The sequence below is a fragment of the Heliangelus exortis genome, chromosome 1 (assembly GCF_036169615.1).
Source record: "Heliangelus exortis chromosome 1, bHelExo1.hap1, whole genome shotgun sequence".
Lineage (NCBI taxonomy): Eukaryota > Metazoa > Chordata > Aves > Apodiformes > Trochilidae > Heliangelus > Heliangelus exortis.
In genome coordinates, this window is record NC_092422.1 from 133,889,591 (window position 1) to 133,913,356 (window position 23,766).

Below are 23,766 nucleotides of genomic sequence, written 5' to 3' on the forward strand. Positions count from 1 at the left end.
ATTAGGACCAAGGTTCCATGCCCAGTGAATCATCACTTAACAGCAAGCCAGGAATCTCTGTTAGGATAAGTGCTTGACTGTTCCCAGTCCATCATGTTCTTTGGCAGTGTTCTTATCAGGATTTGGGTGTCTCTGGCATAAAGGAAAAGGAGAATGCTAAAGAATCAGCACTGTGAAGTCCAGAACATTTGGAAAGGCAAAGGCATGATGGAAAGGTTGTTTGTTCTGAAGAGTGGAAATGCAACTGACCTGATAGAGTTTCACTGAAAAATCCTAAATAATGATTTTGGGGCCGAGGAAGGATATACAGAATAGCAATGTGCTGAGTTTGTGCTCATGTTTGGATTCTGCTAAGAACACTTTTTCTTGATAGTAATTGGGCTCCTGATTCTACCTTTCTCTCTAACTTTCAGACCTGTAGACTTGTGCCACTGGAATATTTATTTATTGTTTGTATGTATGTATTCTAAAGGGCGATATGAATTTTTCTGGGCACTTTAAGAGTGTTTGAATGTTTTTGTGTCTTAGAAAAATAGTATCAAGTTTATGTGAAGGAGCTGGGTTTCTTTAATTGCAGAATTAAAATGTTTTTTTTAAAAAAGTGGGATCCGAGAATTTACCATTTTGAGATTGTTTCAGAGAAAAGAAGGGAGTGTGCATAAAATAAGCTTGGTGACATAATGTTCAAGTGAGTTGCTTAGTGCTCAGAAAGGCTTCATGTCTCCATGTTGTAGCCTCTTTAAAGATTTTGATTTATGTAGTTGTTTTTAACTTGTTTTTATTTTGGGTGTGTCTCTGAATTATGTAACACGTGGATTTCCTGTTGCTGTGAAATTAAGACATCATTTGTTCAACTGTGTGAAATGTTTAAGGGAATAAATTCCAAACAAACTTCAGGTTTCTGAGTTTTTTTTTTGTCATCCCCCTTTTACCTCCACTGGTTCCAGGAGAGGGATGCTGCGAGGGGGATACAGAGATGGGGGAGAATGGAATGAATAGATCTGGCAAACTCAAATGCAGAAGACATTTTGGGGGAGCTCCATGACACATGCCGTCTGTCACTGGAAAGTACTGCTTTTCAGGCTTCTGTGCTGTGCTTTTTAAAATTTTGCTGTTACATTGTGGTTTGCTCAGAGTTGCAAGGACATGCACTGCGCAGACAGCATGGCATACTGCTGTAGAAAGTCTGCTGAGGAACACCATGCTAACTGCTCTATTGCTTGGGCGAAGCTTCCTGTTGGCTAGGATGTGCTGTCAGTGTTGTGGCTTCAGTGACACTGATGGATTTGGGAGGTGGTTTTGTGTGCCTTGCTGCAGGTCAGAGGTCTCTGTCCCAGTCTGTAAGCCAGGCAGTGATACCCTTGTGTGAGGGGAGAGCAGGAGTGTGGGCAAGTGCAGGTGAGCACTTGGGAACAGGGAGGCAAAGCCTTTGCACCTGGTGTCACGGGTAAGGCTCTGGGCAAGATTCAGTTCCTTTCGTTGGTATAGCAGGAGCTGTGAAGATGGGATGTTTCAGTGTGGTGGTGGTGGAAAGGCAGAAAAAGAATAAACACCTGTAAAGAGTGCATACCTTGTAGCTGAACAGTTGTCTTCTCTCAGGAGAATGGCACATGGGGAGACAACCTCCCTTATTCAAGGCTATTAAGATACTGTTCTGTTATGTTCTCACTGTGACAAACATGGAACTGGATCATACTTTTGAGCTTTTTCCTGTTTTCAAGTTATATTGGATTAACATACATTAGAGAGATTTATTCTGTGGCTTTTATCGCATGTTTCTCATGCTTCCTACTGCATCGTTGACAACTAAAACTTTTAATAGCAGATGACTTTGGAGAGTCTAGTTGTGAACAATGTCTTCTCTTTTGGGTTTATTTGTCCAGAGAAGTTATGTTTAGGTGGTAGCTCACAGAACTGCAGACACAAATCCGTTCTGTTACACATAAGAGCTCCCTCTTTGGAGGAAAGTAATCACTGTATGCCTTTGAAATTGCATTTTATTTTTTTTCGTCTTTTCTCATATTTTATTTTTCTCATCCTCTTTGAAGTCTAGACAGATGACTCACGCTTTCTGTTTCTGTGCCTGTGGTTCTGTTCTTGCCTCATGGCTTATGATGTTCTTTTCTTTTACTAATTACTATGGAAAGAGTTGGGCTGTGTATCCTGCCAGGGAACTTCTTGTATGTCCCTGACGCTCAAAAGTAACATTTTGTAAGTTTTGTTTGTGAAACAAAACATTTTTCAGGCATTCCTCCCTTCACTGCTACCCTTCCTTGTTGCTCACCTTCCAGCCTAAGATACTTAGCTTAAAATTACTGACTCTGGAGGAAACTTTATCCTGTAAATGAAGCCCCAGGTAACACAGTGTCAAATACTACTTTTCTTAACCTTTCTTTTGCAAATAAAATTACCTGAAACTGAGGAAGAAAAGTAGGTTATTTGGGACAGGCCGTGTTCTTGTTGAGAGTTGTGCTGCTTTGCCTGTAGCTCTGTAAGGAGAGTGTATTGATTTTTCTGTGTGTGCTATACTGGGATCCTGAATTACACAGATTTGTCCTTCTGTTGCTTCTGAGGGTCTCTAACATTATTTAGGACTTGCAGAACTTGTTAAATAGATTAAATATTGACTTCATCTTATAGAAAATGAAATATCAAGTACTTCTTTTGCAGTTAATGACCTCAGTTAATCTCCTCAAAAAACAAATTATCCAGAAAAATATTAGGTGACTAGTAGTGTTAACATCCAGATTTTAACTGAAAGAACTGAAATTCACTATATAAATAGTAACATATTAAAGGAAATTTTTAGAAACAAGGTATCATAATTACATGTGTAAATCACTTAAAAACTTTGAGGTACTAAGCCATTCACAAATACACAAAAGTCTGTGGACGATGTAGGTGTTTTGTCTCCTCAAAAAAAAGGTGACTTCCACTGAATTAGTTTTTACAGGGGTTTGGAAATGTCATTCTAAGATTTGAGCTAAGATGTTTTTCACCATGCACCCCAAAACATTTTGCTTCACCAGTTATGTTTGGCAGGAGTTTTTCCAAGAGGCAGGTTGTCCTGGGCCATCTCCTTTGCAGCACACGTTGCTAGGGTAATGTCGAAAGCATGCTGTGTAAAAGTTGTTTTATATTTTAAATATACTACACTTCATCTGCTATGATGGAAAGCATCATATAGATGTTTCATATAGAGCTTTTCCTCTGATGTTCTGTAACAGTGCTGAGAAAGTGTAAGTTACTTTAAAAATAATAAATTAATAAACAGCTGTTCACCTCTACACCAATTAAACCAAGCCAGTGATAGTTTTACCACCCACTTATGATCATCAGCATAATATATTAAAGTATGTAGTTCGTAATGCGTCTTAAAAAATGAGGAGAAACAAGGGAAGAAAACAAATAAGACCCCCAAACAAATAGAAATAATCTGAAGGGAAAGAATTAGATACACTAGACTCAACACTGAATTTACTCTTCTGTTTCTGTGAAGTGTGTTTATGGAGGAAGGGTGGAGTAGTGGTTGCTGAGCTGATTGTGGTAATACAGAGCTTAGCTTTGACTTACCAAACAAAACTGGGCAGATGCTCTTTAAGGATGAGATGGCATTTGCAGCTCTGTTTAGTTGCTTACGTCTTGTCTCAAATATGTATGTTTAGTCTGACATTTCTCATGTTTGTTGTCATCCCAGAAGACTGTGTTCTCTTTTTAAGGAAAAAATAAGGGTCCTTTTTGCTGTTCTAGAAGTTTAATCTGGTGTCTTGAGGGTAGAAGTGTTTAAAAATAGGATTTTTTTTAACCAAAAGATGTTTCAAATGCTTTCAGGGTAGCTCAGTGATTTAAAACATCAAAACTGATGGGCAAGTTATCTTTAACCAGTAATGTGTCTTTCTTTCCCTAACTGGGGTAAATTTTGAATATACCTCACTACACACCTGTACACAAGAATTTTCTTAGTTTCAGAACAATTCCCACTAAGGTATGAAGCTCTAGATTGCTCCCAGTATTCAGTTGCTTTCCAAGTTACACAAGAGTATGTGGGATAAGTGTAGATAATAAAACAGTATGTGACAGAATGAGGGAGCAGATGTTGATGCTTTTTGGATTATGTGGAGCTTTTACTTAGGGTGAGTTATTGCCCAGTATATTTTCCTGTAATATCAGCCTCAGATTTCATCCTCTTCCCTTTGCAGCACTTCATAATCTTGACACAAACCATAGAAATTAAGTTACGATGTGTTAGTATTGAAATGTATTCTGAAATCCAGTAATTATGGAAATCTGTAATACCCTGGAAGAGAAGAGAGAGTGGTTATTTGGAGTTTGGTAGTTGTAACAAGATATCCATTTGAAAGCTGATTTGAATCTGATCACAATTTGCATGGGAAACAGAACATTTGATATTACACACTTTTTTATTATGTGAGGTTAAATTTCTAGCCACTGATGAATTGTTCTTTAATGATCAAAAACATCATCCCGTATCCAATGTGGAACTGGAAGTACCTGTTTCTATAAAAAGCAGGCAATATATTTGTACTGATAGATTTCTCGATTACTTTTAGTAGGAGATATCCTTGATTCAGCTTTGTGTTACTCACACAATTGAGAATCACCTGTCTGATCCTTCCTGGAGAAATGAAAGTTTTCAGGGGGCTGCTATGTATGAGTGGCAAGAAACAGATGCCACAACGAATAAACGATAAAAAGTCTTATATTGCAGAGAATACAGCAGATGCTTTCTGTCTAACATCATAAAAGGGGTTACTCTTGATTATATATTATATATCATATAATATTATTATATATTATATAATTGGAAAATCACTCTTAATTGCAAAGTTACTTAAAGAGAGTGCATTTCTTAAAAAAGTGGAAAGCCTCATGAGCCAAGGTCATGGTGATTTTAAAAATACAGTGTGGTCTTTTCTCACCTTTTTCTCCCTGCCAGTCCATGGATGTGCCTCATCCCAGGTGGTTTTTGAGGTAACATGTCTTTATCTTCCAGAACAGAATTCATGCCTGCAAAGTAATGTTATCTTTAGCCAGATTATCAGCCCTCCCACACTCAGCTTCTTTCAGGTTGTGGGCATGAGGGCAGACAACATATGATAGAGCTGCTCAAAATACTGGAAAGAGCTCGGACATTTTAGGCGGTACCAATAAAATGGAAAATGATAGGCAGTATGTTATCCTGGGGCTTGGATTAGGTGACCTAATACCTCCTTTCCCCTGTTTTATTTCACCCACCAACTACAGCACTGGACTCTTTCCAGGAGTCAAAAACATCTGTATTTTGAGATTATGCTATACCTCTGCTGTAATGAAGACAGTTTTTCTGTATTGTTAAACTATATACTGAGCTTTAAACTTTCATTATGTAATACTACTGCCTGACACATCCATATGTGAGAAACACCACCTATTTATCAAACATAACTTTATACTATATTGCAGGTGATTTTTGACCTATTTTCAAGCCATAAATATAAATTACAGGTAAAATTACCTTTAAATAAAGCTGGTTAGTTATATTTACTTCAGGTTGCTTCCTGTGAAAACAGTCAGATCAATCAAATTGACAGCTCTTTCTAGGCTTTGCCCTACTGATGTTGTAGGAAGCATGTTTTGTTGGTGATTGTTTTGACAATCTAAAAGTCTGTTTCAACCATAATAGTGTGGAGGTAGGGGAAAACATTGCAATCTCTGTAAGTTAAACAAGTCAGTTACTAATTTCAATCAGCAGTTAGGGCAATTAACTTTCATAATAGTGAAGAAGGAATGGGCTTCCACCTTTAGCTGACAGTCTCTGAGGTAAGAAGAGCTTAATTCTAGCTGGAGGTTTTGAAATGTGTGAAGGAGACCTGAGATCTTCATAGGTTTGTTTCTGGGGTATCTGTTGTAGAATCCTTTGAGTATTTTATCTGTCAGTTATTCCTGTACACATTGTAATGGTTGGGGGGGAGAGGGGGGAGAGAAGGAGTGGTTTTGGGGGAGGCCTCTGCTTTCTTTTGCATATCAACATGTAGATATTGACAGGTATCTCACTATTTTTTTTTAATTTTTTTTAATTTTTTTTTTTAATTTTTTTTTTTTAATTCATAGATTTTAACAGATCTATGTTCTGTTGAACTGAGTAATGTTATAAAACTTCTTGATTGACACTGGAAGTAATGCTGGTTCTTTAATAACTCTCTGATAGGTACTTTTGCATCAGGGGATATTTAGACAAAACACCTTTCTGTCTGTACAGCTTAATCTCCCCATTTCTCTGTTTAGGTTCCTGATTTGCTAAAAGGAATTGTTTGACTGACAGTTTGTGAACTGAGCTTTTACATGGTAGTAGTAGTAGAGGTCTCAAACATTTTCATATATTAAACTCCATTAGCTTTGACTCTTAGAGCATATCTTCTAACTTCTGGGGAAAAAACCTGAAACTCAATTTGACATTAATACAGATGAAAAATGAGAAGCCTAGAAATGCTGCTGGATCTTGTTTTCTGCCTCCTTTGTACCTTAAGAAAAATGTCTGAACTGCAAGCATAATAAGACACCTTAGCCTAAAACATATTTCTTAGAAATTAATGGCAACAGGCTCCAAGGACTTTCAGCATTTCTGATCTGGAGTTTGCTGCATCACTTTTAGACTCCCACAGAAAAGCTCTCATCTTCCATCTCAGTATTTTGCTATATGCAATATGCTGCTGTTTCTATAGGAGCAAGCTGTTTTGTGTCAAATAGTTACGTTCTCAGACAATTGTGTGGAGGTAGAAGTAATTGAAAAATTTGGAAGATGAGTGAAAACAAGCAGGTACAGTGTTTCACATTATCCTAAAAGCATGAGGTTTGAGAAATCCAAAATTAAGATTATCCTGAGAACTGTGTTAATTCCTTCCCCATTTTGCATGTATTTCACGGTAGACTCCTTTCTTTGATTTACTGTAACTCCTCAAGGCCACAGCTGAGTCTATGAAATACTGAACCTACACATCACAAGAGATGACATTTAAGTGAACCTTCAATATTAACAGATTTGGTTTAGAAAATGAAGTCTAGAGGTATTACATAATTAATGAAAAATAATTCTAGTAAAACAGGCCACCAGTTCCCCTTTCAGAAGAAGTCATTGCTTTATAGATTCACATTTTCCTTCTGCATCTTCAGCAAGTCTTATGTCAAAGAGTATCAAGATCCATAGATGAAAAGCTGGACATGAGCCAGCTGTTTCCTGGGCTGCATCAAAAGAAGCAGGTCGAGGGAGGTAATTCTGCCCCTTTACTCTGCTCTTGTGAGACCCACCTGGGGTTCTGCACCATGTTGTAGAGTCCTCAGCACAGTAAAAACATGGACCTGGTGGAGGTTGTCTTATGAGGAAGAGTGGAGACAAACTTCTTAGTAGGACCTGTTGCAGTAGCACCCAGGAAGGTAATGGTAAACCAAAGAGTAAACTAAAAAGAGGGTAAATCTAGACTAGATAGAAGGAGGAAATTTTTTTATAATAAGGGCTGTGAAATGCTTGAAAAGGTTGTCAGAGAGGTGATATTTAGCCCACACTGGGAAACATTCAAGATCAGGCTTTATGGGGCTCTAAGCAACCTGATCTAGATGAAAATGTCTCTGCTCATTGTAGGGACTGTGGACTAGATCTTTACAAGTCCCTTGTAACCCAAACTATTCCATTATTCCATTAATTCATATAGCTCATGAGAATAATGTTTAGATGTTATAGAACAAAATAGTAGTGGGGGGGAAATCGAGATGGGGCACACTCTCAAGAGGAGCTTCTCAAGCCTTCCAGTAACCAGAACAGGACATGTTCAAACAGGCAAGGAGAGATTTGGTGTAGGAATGTTATCTTTGATCATACAATTATCTGTATTGGAAGCAGACTCTGTCAAGGCTGAGATAAATAAAGGACTCTGGCAACTTTCATGCAACAGCTAAGCAGCCTGTCCTGTTAAGAAAAACAGTTCCCTTCAGTTGATCTATGTAATGTTTATGGCCCACTGACTCTTCCAAAGTAAAGAATCACATTTTAAAACTTATCCTATTTTGGATGTTGTTTGTGGATTTTGAACAGATCAGTTGATGGCATGAGAAGCTGCTTTTGGCATTCAGGTAGATCCCCTCTGTAGCTTGTAATATGGAGGGTTTTTGTGGGTTTTTTGGGGGGCTTTTTGGGGGTTTTGTTTGTTTGTGGGGTTTTTTGTTTGTTTTTTTGGTTTTTTCCCCCTGGCAAATGCAGCCTCATCAGCTCCATTTTCCTCAGTTGTGACTAGCTGCAGTCCTTTGGCTCTGTGAGCCCAGATACACTCACAAGGTAGAATGTCAGCTAATGGATGAGGACACTGCAGCTTTCTCTCCTACCATCATCTACAAAACAGTCTGGAGAAAACAGGGTAATGATCTGAACTAAGCACCCTTCCCCTCCAGAGGAACATTAGAGAATAATCATTAGCATCTACAAGAACTACATTGCATTGGAATAGACTTTGCCCATGTGTATAGCATATAGGAGGAAATCAGAATGGGAAGGCTTCAAAATTCCTTGTCTCTATTTATAGGTTTGGGGTTTTTTAATTGTAGATTCATATGAATTGCTGTGAACTTTGTAACATAATGTGAGCAAATTGTTCATCATCTTGCCATGTTAATGATAGCCATATCTCACACTTTCATCCCTTGAGTAGTTTTGTGAACAGTAATGCTTTTCCTTCTAGCCGTTGATGGCTTTGTGGTTCAGAAGGATGACTATCATATCTCTCTGTCAAACTTGTTACCAAACATGAAACAGCAGTTTTGCAGCTAGCCAGATGAGTCTTTGTGGCACCTTTTAAAACAAAAACTTCCTGTTCTTTTTGTTACCCTTTGTTATTCTTCTTGTGGACTTTGCAGTTATGTTGGGGTATGCATCAGAAGAAACAAATTAGAAACATTTTGTGAACAGATACTTATTTTGAAACTGCTGAGCCTAGCTGACAGCTCTATTGGATATAAAGAGTTCAAGTAGAAAAACTCTTGCTTTATGGTGATTTAGTATATCCCTCCCTTGTTTTCCCTCACCTTGCTGCTCTTGGGTTACCCAGAGTCCTTTGATTTTTCACTGTCAGTGAAAAGTGGCAGAGAAGTATTCCAAGTCAATTCCCCTGTTACTATGAACTCAGGGTTGGGGAATGTAACACAGATCACAAAAATAAATTTGGCTGAGGTGGTATCACCATCTAGAGAGAATGAAATGAAATGTGAATCCCAGCTGAAAAGGCAGTCCAGTTCCATCAAGCACTAACACAACATAAGGCTTAGCAGCAGGAAATGGTGGAGACCACAGTATCCCTGGAAAAGCAAGGTAATCTTCCTGCCTGCCACCTGGGCAAGCTTCTGTGGTTTATGCTGTAAAGAAGCCCTGTAGTTTCAGCTGAGGGCACAGCAGCCACTTCCCCACATTAAAGAAGGGTTCAACAATACTAAGGAAGAGAGCAAAACACTCCTAGCAGTCATCTTTATGAGATTTCTGTCTTTTAGGAGAGGAATTTGAAATAAATAGCACAAACTATGGCAAGATATGTAATTTTGTATGGAAGACTAAGATGGTACTGAGTAATTGCCCTGATAAAAAGACTGTTAGCAATAAACTGAGAAACTGCAAAGGATGGAGAAAGAAAGTAGAAACTGTCTTGATGATCAAAACATGTGAAGTAAATGTTGGCAAAACTCATACTGGGTTAGATTTCACAAGGGAAGGAAAGCAAATAGCTGTATTCTGTAAGCATGTAAGTAAAAGCAAGGTAAGGGAAAGCAGAAGTGGGTTCACAGTGAAGATGGGACTGACATAAAATGCAATTTTACATATGGTCAGGGAATCAAAGTAATGCTTGGCCTCCAGTTTCAGTTGGGACAATAGTACTGGACATGGGAGAAAAAGCAGTTGGTGTGTAGCAAGATTTGGACATGGAATTAGCCCAGTGTAGCTGGAAGCAAAATTGAAATATTACTGTGCTATAATGAGTCGAAATAAAATCTGATCAAATAGTCTTTGTCTCAGGAGACTGGAAGAATTGCACAATAAAATGATGAGCTTTGTGGTAACAATTTGTTTTTAAGTCAAGCTATCCTGATGTACCTTGACTATCTAATTGAGGGTAATACTTTGACTGGTGAGTGACAGAAGTATGATTTGAAGATAAGCAGTTAAAAAGAAAAGCAAGAAAAAAGGTAATCTGAACAAGTACATATCTGTAGATAAACCACCTTTTTTAAGGAGTAACTAAAGACTGCTAGTTTTGCAAGTGAAGCCTGACCTTGTGAAGGTAAGTGGTACAAAATGTGACATGGATTCACCAAAGACTCTGCTGGACTAGCTTGATAGCTTTTATCAGTGAAGTAAGTGATCACTTCTGTAAGAGAAATGTAGTGCATCTGAGTAGTCTGGATGCCTGTTAAGCACCTGAATGGTGCCACTTGGAAATAATTATTTAAAGTGGGCAAAATGAGAGAGTACTGTATAATGTGTCAAGTAGCTAAGAAGTTAGAAAGAAGAAATAATGGGATTGGATGTCACCTACAGACTGTGGAGTTTCACAGAAAATTACCTGGGGTTTCAAATTTGTTACACTTTCACTAAGGGAACTGGCAAAAAGAGGAAAAAATCTAACAGTGATTGCTGAGGCAATATTCCGAGTCCTCGTCATTGCAAAGGAGGAGAGGCATGACATACACTTGGGAACTGCAGATTGTTGCAGACCTTAAAAATAGAATTGTAATAGTAGAAAGTACCAGGTCATTGCACTAAGAAAGCATTGAGAAATCTGGCTAACAGCAAGGTGCTTATCAGTTGAAAGCAGAGGAGAAAGGAGCCACTGGTATTATGTGGTGTATAAATAGGCAAGTGTGTTCTCAGTGAGCATCAGATGAGAGATTTCTGGCAGTGTTGTACGTTACATTGGTAAGGCCTCATCTAGAAAGCTGTGTTCAGTTCTCATCTCACAGCTTCTGGAAAGATTAATCCAAACTGGGTCAGGTGCAAAGAGCTAGAGGATGATCAGCATACTGAAGAGTTTATCTCATGAAACAAAGACTTGTTTAGCAAAAATGAAACAGAAGCTAAGGAAGATTGGGCTCTGTAAATAGTAAGCCAGATAAGGATAAACAGTGGAGTGGTATTTAAGCTAAAATACTAAGATTTCAAAATGAAGTGAATGAATGCAGCTTAGAATTGAATTTACTGAGTGCAACATTAAATGAAGCTCCTTACTTTCTCCAAGTACCTCATTCACATGTCCTTGCAGTTTTCTAGGATTCATGGGATTTGTGCTTGCAAGCATCTCATGTAGATTCACTTCATCACAAAATCTGATGAAAAAGCAAATTAATTAAAATCTATTAAAAGTTTCAAAACTTGCCCTCAGTGAGCATCTTTCATTTCCATCCTTCCCCATGTTTAAGAAACTGCAACATCTTTTTTGCTCCCTAAATCAGTACACCTATATTGACTGGTAACAATTTTAACACTATGCAGCAGGAGTGCCCTTAGAGCATTCTTAATTTTGTCTCATAGAATATTTGCAATCTGTGGTCAGGCCTTCCCCAATACTTATTACATAGGCTTCACTACACCTCTAGTTTTTCCAGCTATAATGTCCTTATTTCCTCTGTCAGCTAGGACGTTTAACATTCCTTTTATCATCTATTAGCCAAAACCACTAAGATTCCCTTTTGCAGTCTGGCTCCCCAGCAGGTTCTGCCAGTAGTGGTCAACAGCATAATGACATAAGGTATTCTCTCGCTTTATTTACCTCCCTCTGCCTCATGCCCTGTTTCTCTCAATTGCTCCATTTCCTTTAAAAAAATCACAGTTGACTTGCATTTAATGTTTATTCACTGGCTTATTCTTTAGGTCCTAATGTAAATGGGCTGGAAGAGCCCAGCCTTGCTAAACGGCTGCGTGGCACACCTGAGCGCATTGAACTGGAGAACTACCGACTGTCACTGCAGCGGGAAGAAGAGCTGGAAGAGGTTCCAGAAGAGACCTTAGCAGAGCATAACCTGAGCAGTGTCTTGGACAAAGGAACAGAAGAGGATGTGCCCAGCAGGTTAGCATGCATTGTCCATAAACTTTTTTCATATCCATCCCAATAGACTTTTACCTTCTTTTCCCCTTAGCTTTTGTAACGTATTGTTTACCTGGTTGTCCTTTCTAAAGTTGTTGAAAATGTTCTGTGTATGTACATGGGTATTTTATCTTGTAGCTTGTTCTTCTGAATAGCTTCCATTCTTAGAAGACACCTGTAGTACCATAATACCCTGACATTCAGTACTAAGTTGGAAGGTATTTTAAAATTGTGTCATACAAATGAGTCTTTTAAGCAAATAGTCTCAAATGGGAGGAGGTTCCAAAGTTAACTTCTTTTCTTTATGATTTGTGTTACAGTTTAAAATCACTTATTATTTAAATATTCAAGCTTGACACAAATGTAGTCTTGACTGAATGCTGATGAAATGCCTGAGAGAGATTAATTTGAAGTAAGGTTTATGACTGTTGAATGTACCTTTACAAATTTCCCTTTATCTGCAAAATGATATACAAGCGCACTAGGCTCCAAATATTTGCAGGAATACTGGAAACAGTTGTTGCAAGAATCTTGAAAGAAAATACTTAAGAATGCTTGTGAACTTTATAGTCAGTCATATGCTTTTTGCACAGTCTCAATGTCTTAATATGGTTTCTAATAATCTGCTTTTTGTTGTAGCAATAACAGCCTTTTCAGCTCTCAGTCTGTCCAGTAGTGTTCTTGAAATTAACTCCAAAAAGGCTGTTACATGTTTCCTGAGACTTAGATTTTACAAACACATTCTATGTATACATTACCTACAGGTATAGAGTCTGGATGAAAAATTCCATACTACACATATATATGTGAAATTAAATTGTTGTGGCAAAAAAAGCTGGAATAAAAATGTTCATTAAAGTGTTTACAGGATTAATGTAGTACAGAATCTGTTATTTAATTATCAGAAAGGTTTGAAGATGCAGCATCTGGAAAGGACTAACTTCCAGTAGCTTTTCTAATAGCCTAATTTCTTAGCATGCTAATTTATTTAGAAAATACTATTTTACTATTTTAAATAACTGAGATATTAGCTAGTGCTCTGGTTAAATAATCATGGGTCTGCTTGTGAGAGGGGCAAACTCTGCTTCACTCATCCTAAGATTTCTGCTCAAGGCTTGGGAATTGTATCAGCTGTAACAAAGTGGCCACTAATGATATTAATCAGGTTTTAATTCTTCATATTCCTCTCTCTAAATCCAAATTTACGGGTATCAAATATTTTAAATTAGTCTTGATTTCAGTAAATGAGGATACACAAGGCCTATTCTGTAAGTGACAGATGACTTCTAAAGAAGAGTTAGTTTAAAAAGTGAAGTTGTTGCATTTTGAGATGAAGTTGTTGGTCACCTCCAAGGAGTATTTTGCCAGATTTTGGAGTCTGAGGGCAGCACACTATTAGGCTAACAATTTTGTTTTTCTCTTGTACAGTGCTGGATTTTAGCTCCCTTTGTCCTACATCTTAACCTGTGTTAAACTGACTATTTCTGTCTGTAATTGTGCATGCAAAAAGCAGTGTTTAGTGGGCGACTCACACTCTATGATAGATACAGTAAAGAGGAAAGAGAAAATACATGAAATTCTCTGTCAGTTTGACCTGGAAAAAATTTGTTCCAAATATGTTAAGTCATAAGGCTGTGTGGGCTCAACATCAGAGAGGGAATTTTCTAGGTGATGTAGCTATCAGGTATCCTCTGTTCAGCACTACCCACTCCATGATATGTCACAGAAAGGACCACCACCACCCCCAAGAAAAGCAAAACAAACAAACAAACCTCAATGAAACAAAAACAACACAAAAAACCCTGAAGAAACCTCAAAGTGATAAAGTCTGACCACTTTTTCGGCAATAAAAGAAAAAAGTTTGACTCCTCAACAAGCCAACCAAATCCCTGATTTGATCATCTTCACTGTCTTGGCGCAGCGCTGCAGGGCTGGGAGTGAGCAGAGAACATGAGGAATTTTTTGTTCCCTCTGTATCTTACAGAGCAATGGATTTGGCTTCAAGGTTCAGTGAGTTGTTAGCTATAAATGAAGCAGAGACCATACATTTTGATGCACAGTTTTGTATCACATACACATGCGCTAAGGAGCATGCACACTGCAGAAAATTTACAGAAAATAGTATTCAAAGTATATTTTTTTAAGAGAGAGTTAATCTTGTTTAAACTTCAACAAGGAAAAAATTATTTAATCAGCCAAATGCTGACTCCGGAAACCACTCAAAAGGGATTTCGAAAGGGGAATGTCATTGGGGAGTTTGTGCTGTATGGGTTTGTCTGGTAAAGAAAAAGAGCTTTGTTCCCACAGTTTAGGTTTTAGCTCCTCTCTTCAGCACTAAATCTGTGTAGGTACACTTTTTTAGCAAGGTATTCAACTGCTTATAGAAATTTTATAAAGTAACTTACTTCGATTTCTGCTTTATAGGAAGCAAAAAAAAAAAAAGTTGCAGCTGTTGAATTCATTTCTATGGCACAGAGTTGCCATTCTGAAAGGGAATGCCCACAATACCAGGCCATCTCATTGCTATCTTTCAGCTTCTCGTTACTCAGTATTAAAAGGTCAAACAAAAACTGAGTTATAAATAAAAGCCAAAGAAGGTAAAATGAGCTATGTGGTAAAGAATTTATGCTGTCAATACTACATGCAATAAGCCGGGTCATCCCATTCAGCAGTCCTGGCAACAGTTTAAGCAGCAGTAAACCTTTATGGCAGCACACGAAAACCCTAGCATGCAGCACCTGTCAAGTTTTCTTCCATACCAAAGTGTGGCAAAGTTAATCAGGGAGGAGGGGAATGTCACTTTTTATCTCTGTGCAATATCTGCGTAAAGACCTTGGAATATGCGTTGGTCTCCTGTAATATACACGGAGTCCATGGCATGCAACAGCGTGTGTATTCAGTAGTTAGCATTTGAACACCAGGCAACCTGTTCAAAAGAAATATACTCAGTTTATGCTGTGAAAAGTTGTGTTGTAATTTGAGCAAAGTAATGTTATATATTTGCAGAACAGGGAGGAGAATTTAAAAACATATGGGCAGAAGTATGTGACAATGTGAGCATGAAAAAAGTGCTGTTTTCTTTATTAGCTTTGCGATTAAAAATAGGCTCTTAGACAAGTAGATTAATAAAATTATGCAAATTTAATATATTTTGTATATTTTTGTTAGACTAAATCGAAGTTCTGCAGCTGAATACAGTTATCTGCAATGTAAGAAAGTGCTGCAATATATATAATTTTTTTGGAAACTCAATTTGTCATGTACTCTAGTAAAACCTGACTATTCAAAAAAGAATTAGAACAACTGCACAGGCCATATTTTATAGACATGGAAAACTTGAACTTCATTATTTTCAAGTTGTAAGTTTTCGCCCATTGTCTATATGGCATGAGTGTTGCTAATAACTTTTCACTACAGTGACAGCTGTCATAAGCAGCAGAAGTAGAATGCTGTGCTCAGATGGTTCACCCAAACTTTAAGCATTCACAGTTTTCTCCTTCAATCCAAATAAATGTGGGCCTTTTAAGATACTTATGGGAAGCATCCAACTGTTGCTCTAATAAATGCAATTATTTTATTACAAGAGCCTTTGTAGGAAAAACAAAGGAAGAGGAGCTTTTCACCCTGAATGCAATCATAATCACAAATGTAACCATATTTCTACCCAGTCCCTCTAGGTAGTCCAGTATATAAGAGCAATCTAGACTGAATGTCATTGTATAGGGTGCTACATTTCTTGCCCCTGCTGCTTATACTGAGGAAATATTAGAACTAAATGGAGATGTCCTCTAAAAAACACGATTTACCACTAATATTGTAGACTTTACTGTGTGAATAAGAAGTTCACTATTGCAGTTATCCTTTCACTGCTTCCTACAGTTTCTTGACTCTATGTACTTAATTGGGTACTTATTATAGGTCTGTCTGTGCCTTAGAAAAGTGAGGAATTTTGAATTTTTTTTTTTTTCTCCAGCTCTCTTTAGCTCACATGCTGTATCCTTTTGCCTGGTAACTGTTATGTGTTTCTTCTACTCACAATGCCTTCTGTGGTTCACCCTAGCAACTGCCAAAGTAATCTAAACTATTCAAAATGCTAGCAGTAGATGCAATTCTTGAAAGATGTGACCTTCAACATTTTGACACTTCTAAGAACTCTTGCATTGGTTTATCCAAAGCAATGTGATACGAAGGAAGTACTTTCTTCTGCTATATTCAGCTGTCACAAACTGTAACAATTAATGCTGCAGAAATATTTGGACTTTGCTTCATATGCACTTTTCTGCTACTTCACTGTCTTTAAAAGAAGCAGGGCAAGGACCATACTGCAGCCCACACATAATGTCACTAAAATGCCTATGAAATCCTAAAAGCAGAAAATCGGTATTATGGTTTGTGGTTTGAATTTTGGGCTTGTGTGTATGAAACAACTTGTCATTGATCAAAGACTGATCTAGGAAACAATTAATTATTTCTTTACCATTTTTTCTAAACCCTTACAGTAGTTCAGAGTCTGAGATGGAGGAGGAAGATGAGGAGGAAGATGATGAACTGCTGCTGCCTCAGCAACCTCCTTCAGATTTGGGCGGTGTGCCATGGAAAGAAGCTGTGCGTATCCATGCTCTCCTGAAGGGAAAGAGTGAGGAAGAAATTGAGGCTGAGGAAAATCATGAGATTGAGGACAAAGAAGAGGAGGAGGAAGAAGAGGAAGAATATGAAGAAGAGGAAGATGAGGAGTCAAGTGAAGGTTAGACAGATTAATATCTCCTTCCTTTCTGCTACACAGCAGGGAAAAGTGAGTTGAGTATTTGTCATGCAGAATGAGAAATATGTGCCTTTGAAAACTTTTCATCTTTCACTTCTTTATTGCTTTAATTTTGGAGGAAGTTATTGTTAAGAAAAGGTTCATCGTTCTGGATCCAGAACTTTGTCCGCAGGGCAGTAACAGCTCTATAACAAAATATGCTTCCCATACACAATGCCAACATGTGCAATTCACAGCTTTGTGACACTATTGTTTTATTATTGTTTTTATTATTATTGGGGGTTGGATTTGAATGTGTCCTTTGTTCTTTGGAAACAGGAGCTGGAAGCATTGTGGAGGCATTGTTTTCAGTTTTGCAGAGTGCCTGCAAAGGGAGGAACTCTGTCATTAGGGCATCCCAGAAGAAGCTGGTTGTAGCTCTCCTTAGTTTAAAAAATGGTCTTGAGGAATCAGGGAGTTCAGATGATCCCTGTTTTGTCTCTGAGGTATTTCTGTGGAAAATCTTCAGTAAAGACTCCTTCCTCTGTGTTTGTCTCAGTCATCAAAAAGCAGAGTTTGTGCTAAGAACAGATGTGTTCCCAGTGTTTTACCACCATGCCAGATTTCTCACTGGTCCTGTCTTTGTCACTGGTCCTGTCATTTCCTTTTTGTGAAGACTAGTAGACTCCAAAGAGCTTCTTTGTAAAGGTCTTTGGCTTCCTAATGCAAGCAGAGTTCCAGTTTTTGAGTCTAACTGGAAGTTTTTTTGATGAGCTCAGCAGGCCTCTTGGCTACTTTTTCAACATAGGAGCTGTATTTCCTGTATAACTGAAGTCTGTGGAAGTCAAGAATGCTTTTGACATATACATATGCATGTTGCGTGTTTAGTCTGCTAAGCCATGGTGTTCTTGAGCAGATGTTACTTCATTCGAGCAGTTTTCCTGTCAGAGACTCTGCATACAGCAGGAGTACAGGGAGTTGCTGGATTTTCATACAGCCTCTTTCTGATTCTGCCCTTTCTCTCTCTCTTTCTTTCTTTTTTTCTTTCTTTCTTTCTTTCTTTCCATTGCTTTTGTGTGTACACGCGTGTCTGGTGTTATATATGGATGTGTGGTTCCCTCTGCTGTAGAGGGGGAGTATTGCCCTTGGGAGAGAGAGCTGCAGGAAGGCCTCTGGCTTGAACGTCTCTCAAATGAAGAGGACACGGGTACATATAAAGGTACCCGTATACCATCTCCATTTCCAATTCCCCGAAGGAGGGGGGAATGCTGTAAAGAGCAGGTCCCACATGAGAAGTTTTTGTATTTTATTAAATTACTTTACCAGCTCCCTAGAAACTGATTCAGTAGCTGTTTTTTCTTCATCTCCTGGTCCAAGTACCGTGTATCAGATCTGACATGAACACTGATTATAGAAAAAAATATAAAGCTGCCAAATACCTGAGGTTATCTAGAAAGGCTGGGCAATTTGCTATTGTAATGTGCATGAATGGTGACCTCCATGTATTTAGGAGTTTCAGATTTTTTCCATACACAAAGAGTTAACTGTACCTGTGTAAGATGTCAGACACATGGAACACATCAGTACTGCCTTCAGATTGCCTGTGCCAGCAAACTTGCATTTTTGGTTGTTGTCCTTTGTGAGTGTGTGTCTGTAGGAAGAGTCTGTGGGGCTATGGCAATCCCTTGAGATTTTTCAAGCAGTCATATAATGGGCATAAAATTAACCTGACATTCCAGTCTGACTGGTTGTGTTATTTTTCATGATGCACTCTCCTGCAGTTTATTTCTGATGATGGCTTTTTTGAAGAAATTTGGAGCAAACTTGGTCCTAATATCTTGTTAATCCCTTATTCCCTCAATGTGATTCATTAGAGCCAGAATCCATAAGAGGAAAATCCGAGTGCCTTCCTGCAGGTAAAAGCATATATGCAGTTGTCAGACTGCATATTTTGCAACTTATGGTTGTAACACCTGTAGCCTACCTTCTAACTTCTTTTTTTTTTTTTAATAAAAAAAAAAAAAAAGAACAGATATTATAACTTTTCCTCAATTTAACTTTTCTCATTATAAGAATGAGAAGTATTAGTAAGATGGCTGAAGAGCATAGATGAAGACATTCCCCCTATTGCAGTTACTAGTGTGCTTCAGACCTGACTCCATAGGAGCTGATTTGAGGATGGCTTCTCATGCCGTTGAACATTGAGACTGCTTACTACTTACACAACGTGTTGGTAGATGATATGGTGGAACTAGGGTGAAAGCTATCTTTCCAAATATAATGCAAATGATGTCTTCCCTTGAGGGAAGGCTACACCAGGTAGTTTGAAATTCTCAAGCATATAAACCTCAAGGAAACACTAGGTTTGCATATTAGCCAAGCATAAGTCCTTCATAGCTGCCTATGCTGCTATTTATTTAAATGGAGAAGATGAAAAAGACCCATGTCCTAATCAGGACAGGCTTAGGCCTCTGCCTGGAGACATGTGGAGTAACTGAAGTACCTGTGTATACTACAGTAGTTCAAATTCCAGAGGCATATTAAAACATGCAGATCATGTGGGACCTGCTCTTTTCGAGCCTTGCTGAGTAACTATAATACTTCTCAGCCATTGCTGGCGAACCTAAACCTTTTAACACAAAATTTTGTGTGGTGATGCAAATGCTAACTCCTACTCATCTTGGGGCTTGCATGCAAGTGCTGTGATATGGACTGGGAAAAGCCCAGGTTCCTGTCCCTGCAGGATGTCCAGTAGCTCTGGTGGACGATGTGGTTGTGCTGGTTAAGAGGAATGCTCTCTGATGAGCTGAAAGAGAGATAAAACTGCTGAATACTTGGCTAAATTGTGAATCCTGCTTTGCCTTTGAGTTTGTGCATATGAACCATTTTTCCTTTAATAACCAGCTGGTGATTCTGTCCTTCCTGCAGTTCTTTCTGCCCGTTTGTTCTGCAGTTTCAATGCCAAGTCTCACCATAGTCCTTCCTGAAACAGAAATCCCAAACACTTTGTCAGGTCTGGGGAAAACATGGCCAGCAGAGAGAAACTTCGTTAAAAGGAGACAGCAGGAAATAATGGATGCAACTTGTAAATGCTGCTAAAGGTTGTTGTCTCCTTCAAACGCTAGTGCACCATATGAAAATGTAACTGCTTTTGAGGTTCTAAACTGCTGAAACAGTGTTTTGCCCTATTCACTGATAATCCAGCTGTTATGAAAATTGGCTTCCTACTTCATAAAATAAGTAGACATTTTCCTTTCAGGATTGCTTTTGAAGGATACTCCTGCAGATGTTGAACACCTGTCCCCCGTAGAATGGGTCAGTTTATTATAGGTAAATAGAACTTGAATTATAGTCCCATAGCAGAATGCAATAGAGAGAGGATCTATGAATATAATACCTCATGGTAGATGCTCCCAAGGTGGGTATTCTGCAGCAGTTAAAACGAAGTTGCTTAACAGCGGCTTTAGGTGCCCATTGTTCCCTTTGATACTCCATAAGTAGCTGAGCTTTGTGTAGGTAGGTAATTGAGGAGAATAGCAATTTCTTTTAAACAAATGAATTTGTTCTACAGGAATACCCTTCTGGGGAGGCTGTTAAGTCATAATGAAAATTATGCCCTTCAAATGAAATAGTATAAATGGAATAAACAAAGCAGTACTTTGAGTGCTAAAGTAAGTGTATGCCTATGTGTGCCTATGCACATACAGACATGAAACTCTGAGATCCATCCCATAATTTAATTTGCAAAGAAATATGTACCCAGCATAGAAAAAACTTCTTAACCCTGTAGTAGGAAATGAAAGATTTTTTGGTTTGGTGCATCAAACTAGAATGAAGATTATCTCACATTTAACAGTAAGATGTCTTTGGCAGTAATGCTAATGAATAGGCTGAAGGAGATGGAAATTTCTGCTATATTAGTACTTATGTACCACATACTGTTGGAGAGAGTACCCAGAGAACGTCTTTCATTTCAGTGAAGCTGCTTGCAATAAAAATGATCTACAGTGATGATGATCATAGCGTCCTTGCCTTTGGAATGGTATTACTCTGCTGTGATGGGAAGTATGACCACTGTATTGGCGTGTGTGCACACAATGCTTAGCTTTTTCTGTCTGTCTTGCAAACTGACCTTAGCCAGTAATATTTTCTTCTTTTCTTATTCCCTTTCCTATGATGCGTTACCTTTCCTTTCCACCATTCTCCCATCTTTTCCTCCCTGTCCTTTGTATACCTTGTCTACAACCTGTTATGCCATGCCCTCCTCCTGCTAGCTGGAAACCTTAGACTGCAGCAGACTGTAAATCCGGTTGATCCTTTGGAGATCCTGGCAGATGTGCACTGGACACACATCCGTGAAAAAGAGGAGGAGGAAAAAATGCTCCCACCTTCAAAGTCCTCCACCTCCAGAGGTAATGTCCCCAAGCCCTACGCCATTAATTCCTGGATCATGGTTGCAGCTGTTTAACCCTGTTGCTCTGTGCCCTTCAAGAGTGGTGTAATTTCAGTATGGTGAGCAGTGATTGAAAGGAACTACTTTCAAATTACACTGAAATGACACTTGATTAAACATTTTGCTTTTCAGGTCAGTGTCTGCTTAAAATGACTGCTTTCTCATCTCTGTGGTGGTATGACTTTTTCTGACCTGTTTGTCTGCGTGCTTTGACACCAATAGCATTTTTCCTCACAACATACATGATTTGATAATACTGGCAATCAACCCTTGGTAAATGACTTTAAGGATAGTAATAGAAGTTGTCATGTGCTTTTTGTGGTACTGAAGGGTTAAGTCTCTTCAGGGAAAGCTGAAGGGTTATGTTCTGTAGTTACTACAGCAAAGATTGGACAGGGTCAGCTTCTGTATTGTGCACATATCTGCTGCTGCTTTTCAAAGTGTGTAACTGCATCTGGTATTAGTAGGGAATGATGGGGTTCAAAGAGCCTGCAAAACTTATCAGTGATGGTTTTGACTCCCTGTGTTTAAGATTTGACAGTGTATCTAATTTTTATACTGACATGTGACCTTTATGAGTTGCCAGTTACTTAAAGGCAAACTTTGGAGAGGGAAAATACAATGGTCTAGCTCTTTTGTTAGCACCTTTCAGCAGTCCCTGCTGATCTTATTCTAGACTATATTACAGCTCAAGTTAAGGTAAGTATCTTGTAGGTGCTTTATCTGTTGAAAAGGCTAGACTTATTAAAGTTAACAGTTGATGAGTTGATGCATTTGATGAGTAGTGGTCTTCTCCGAGTCTGTAACCATTGTGCCAGAGTTGTAGAGGGACCAGGTGTGCTATGGGAAAGGGTATCTTTTACAGTATATATGAAATAAAGGTAATAACTCATCTTGATTTTAAAACCCTGGGGCTTTACCTGATGTTACTTAAACATATTCCATTCCAGATAATTACCTTTTCCTTATAGTTCTAGGTATTTGGGGTTTTGGGGTTTTTTTAATCCTAGTTCAGCTTGGTACACAGTTCCAGATTAGTTTAGCTACACTTGTAATTGTAGAATGCACTGGGATTTTCTGAGATGAAGCCTGCTCCCTATAAATAAGAGAAGTACTTCCTTCACACTGCAACCACAGAAATGGGTTATGTTCAACTGTCTGTAACACTTGATATTGGTAGAGTAGTTGCTTAGGTTTAAAAATGCTCCAAGTAAAAAACATTAACACAGTTTCTTAAGCTTACTGCAGTTAAGGTCACTTTAGCTTCTGCTTGAGGGTATTGCTATAGTTTCCAAATTTTTCTTTAATTTAGATTTTATAATTTGTACTTTTCCACAGTGTGTTGGTACAGCTGCCAGCAAAATATCCTTTCATGACTGATTTTGTGGTCTTTCCACCTTCCTTCCCAAGGAAGGAAGACGGTATTTCATTTCCTTTTCGTGAAACTGGGGCAAACAGGGACAATGCTGATAAATAAGACTAGCTACTTCAATTAATTTGTCATGCAGTGCAGATGTGTCAGCAGTTTGTTTGGTTTGGGTAAGAGCTGTCACCAGTAGGTACTTGTGAATACACTGTACCTTTTCAGAAGGAGTTCAATAAACAAATTTGATCCTGGTCGAGCTGTATTCTATCATACGAGGTGTTTGGAGAGCCCATGAGGATCAGCTGCAACAGGGTTTGATGCGAAAGGATAGTGAGACAGTACACAGGAACCCCTCTCATTCTGCTCTGGCCACTCTTCATGTGCTGGCATTCTCACCAGGGCAGCACAGGTTCTGGGTTACAACTGCCCCTCTCCTTTTGCTCAACTCTTTCATCTCTTGATTTCCCTCCTCTGCAGAGTTTCAAATGGAGCACAGCCACAGCAACCTGCTGGTCAGTGCAGTGTTTTTCTCACTGTGACATCTGTATTTCCTCCGACATTACAGATCTTAAAGGAAGATTAGGTCCCTGACATTTTTGTTATCTCAATTTAAATACCATGTGGGAAATCAGTTGTTTAACATCTCATAGGTTTTATTCCTGTATTTGCTACTGAAATTTTCCCTTTGTCACTCTTCTGTTTTGGACTCCTACTCATGGCCTAATTTTGATGTCTTACAATTTATTGTTTTTAAATTCAGCATCCGACCTTCCCTCCGTACGCCATGAGGCGGTACAGGCGTGGCTGGAGACGGTCCCTGGAGGTAGTTTGGTGATGTTCTATGTATTCCAATGCACAATAACCCTGCCCGTCTCTTCTCCATGCCTTCAGCAGCTGAGCTGGTACTTTAACCCTGGAACTTACGGCCCTGTCGCTACTGCATGACTGGAGGGAGGGAGGAAGGGGGAGTGTGCATGCACGCCTTGCTCAGACAGCCCATTCTTGCATGAACTCAACATTAGTTGTAACCCTTCTGAAGACAGACCATATTGGGTGTAATAAAATAGAAAGAGGAATCCATCTGAGTGCAGGA

General features: G+C 38.7%; 1 protein-coding gene across 7 annotated transcripts in view; it reads left to right on the plus strand.

Annotated features, from left to right (window-relative positions):
- MICAL3 (microtubule associated monooxygenase, calponin and LIM domain containing 3) overlaps positions 1–23,766 on the plus strand; it is a 156,057-nt gene that overhangs the window by 94,610 nt on the left and 37,681 nt on the right. For 6 of the 7 annotated variants that reach the window (XM_071767317.1, XM_071767327.1, XM_071767353.1 and 3 more), the window contains 5 exons: positions 11,900–12,095; positions 16,613–16,857; positions 17,984–18,073; positions 21,129–21,266; positions 23,434–23,496. In XM_071767317.1, coding sequence (XP_071623418.1) covers positions 11,900–12,095; positions 16,613–16,857; positions 17,984–18,073; positions 21,129–21,266; positions 23,434–23,496 — 732 coding nt within the window. Of the gene's footprint in view, positions 1–11,899; positions 12,096–16,612; positions 16,858–17,983; positions 18,074–21,128; positions 21,267–21,439; positions 21,483–23,433; positions 23,497–23,766 lie in introns of all 7 variants that reach the window. The other variant, XM_071767367.1, reaches the window with a different exon arrangement.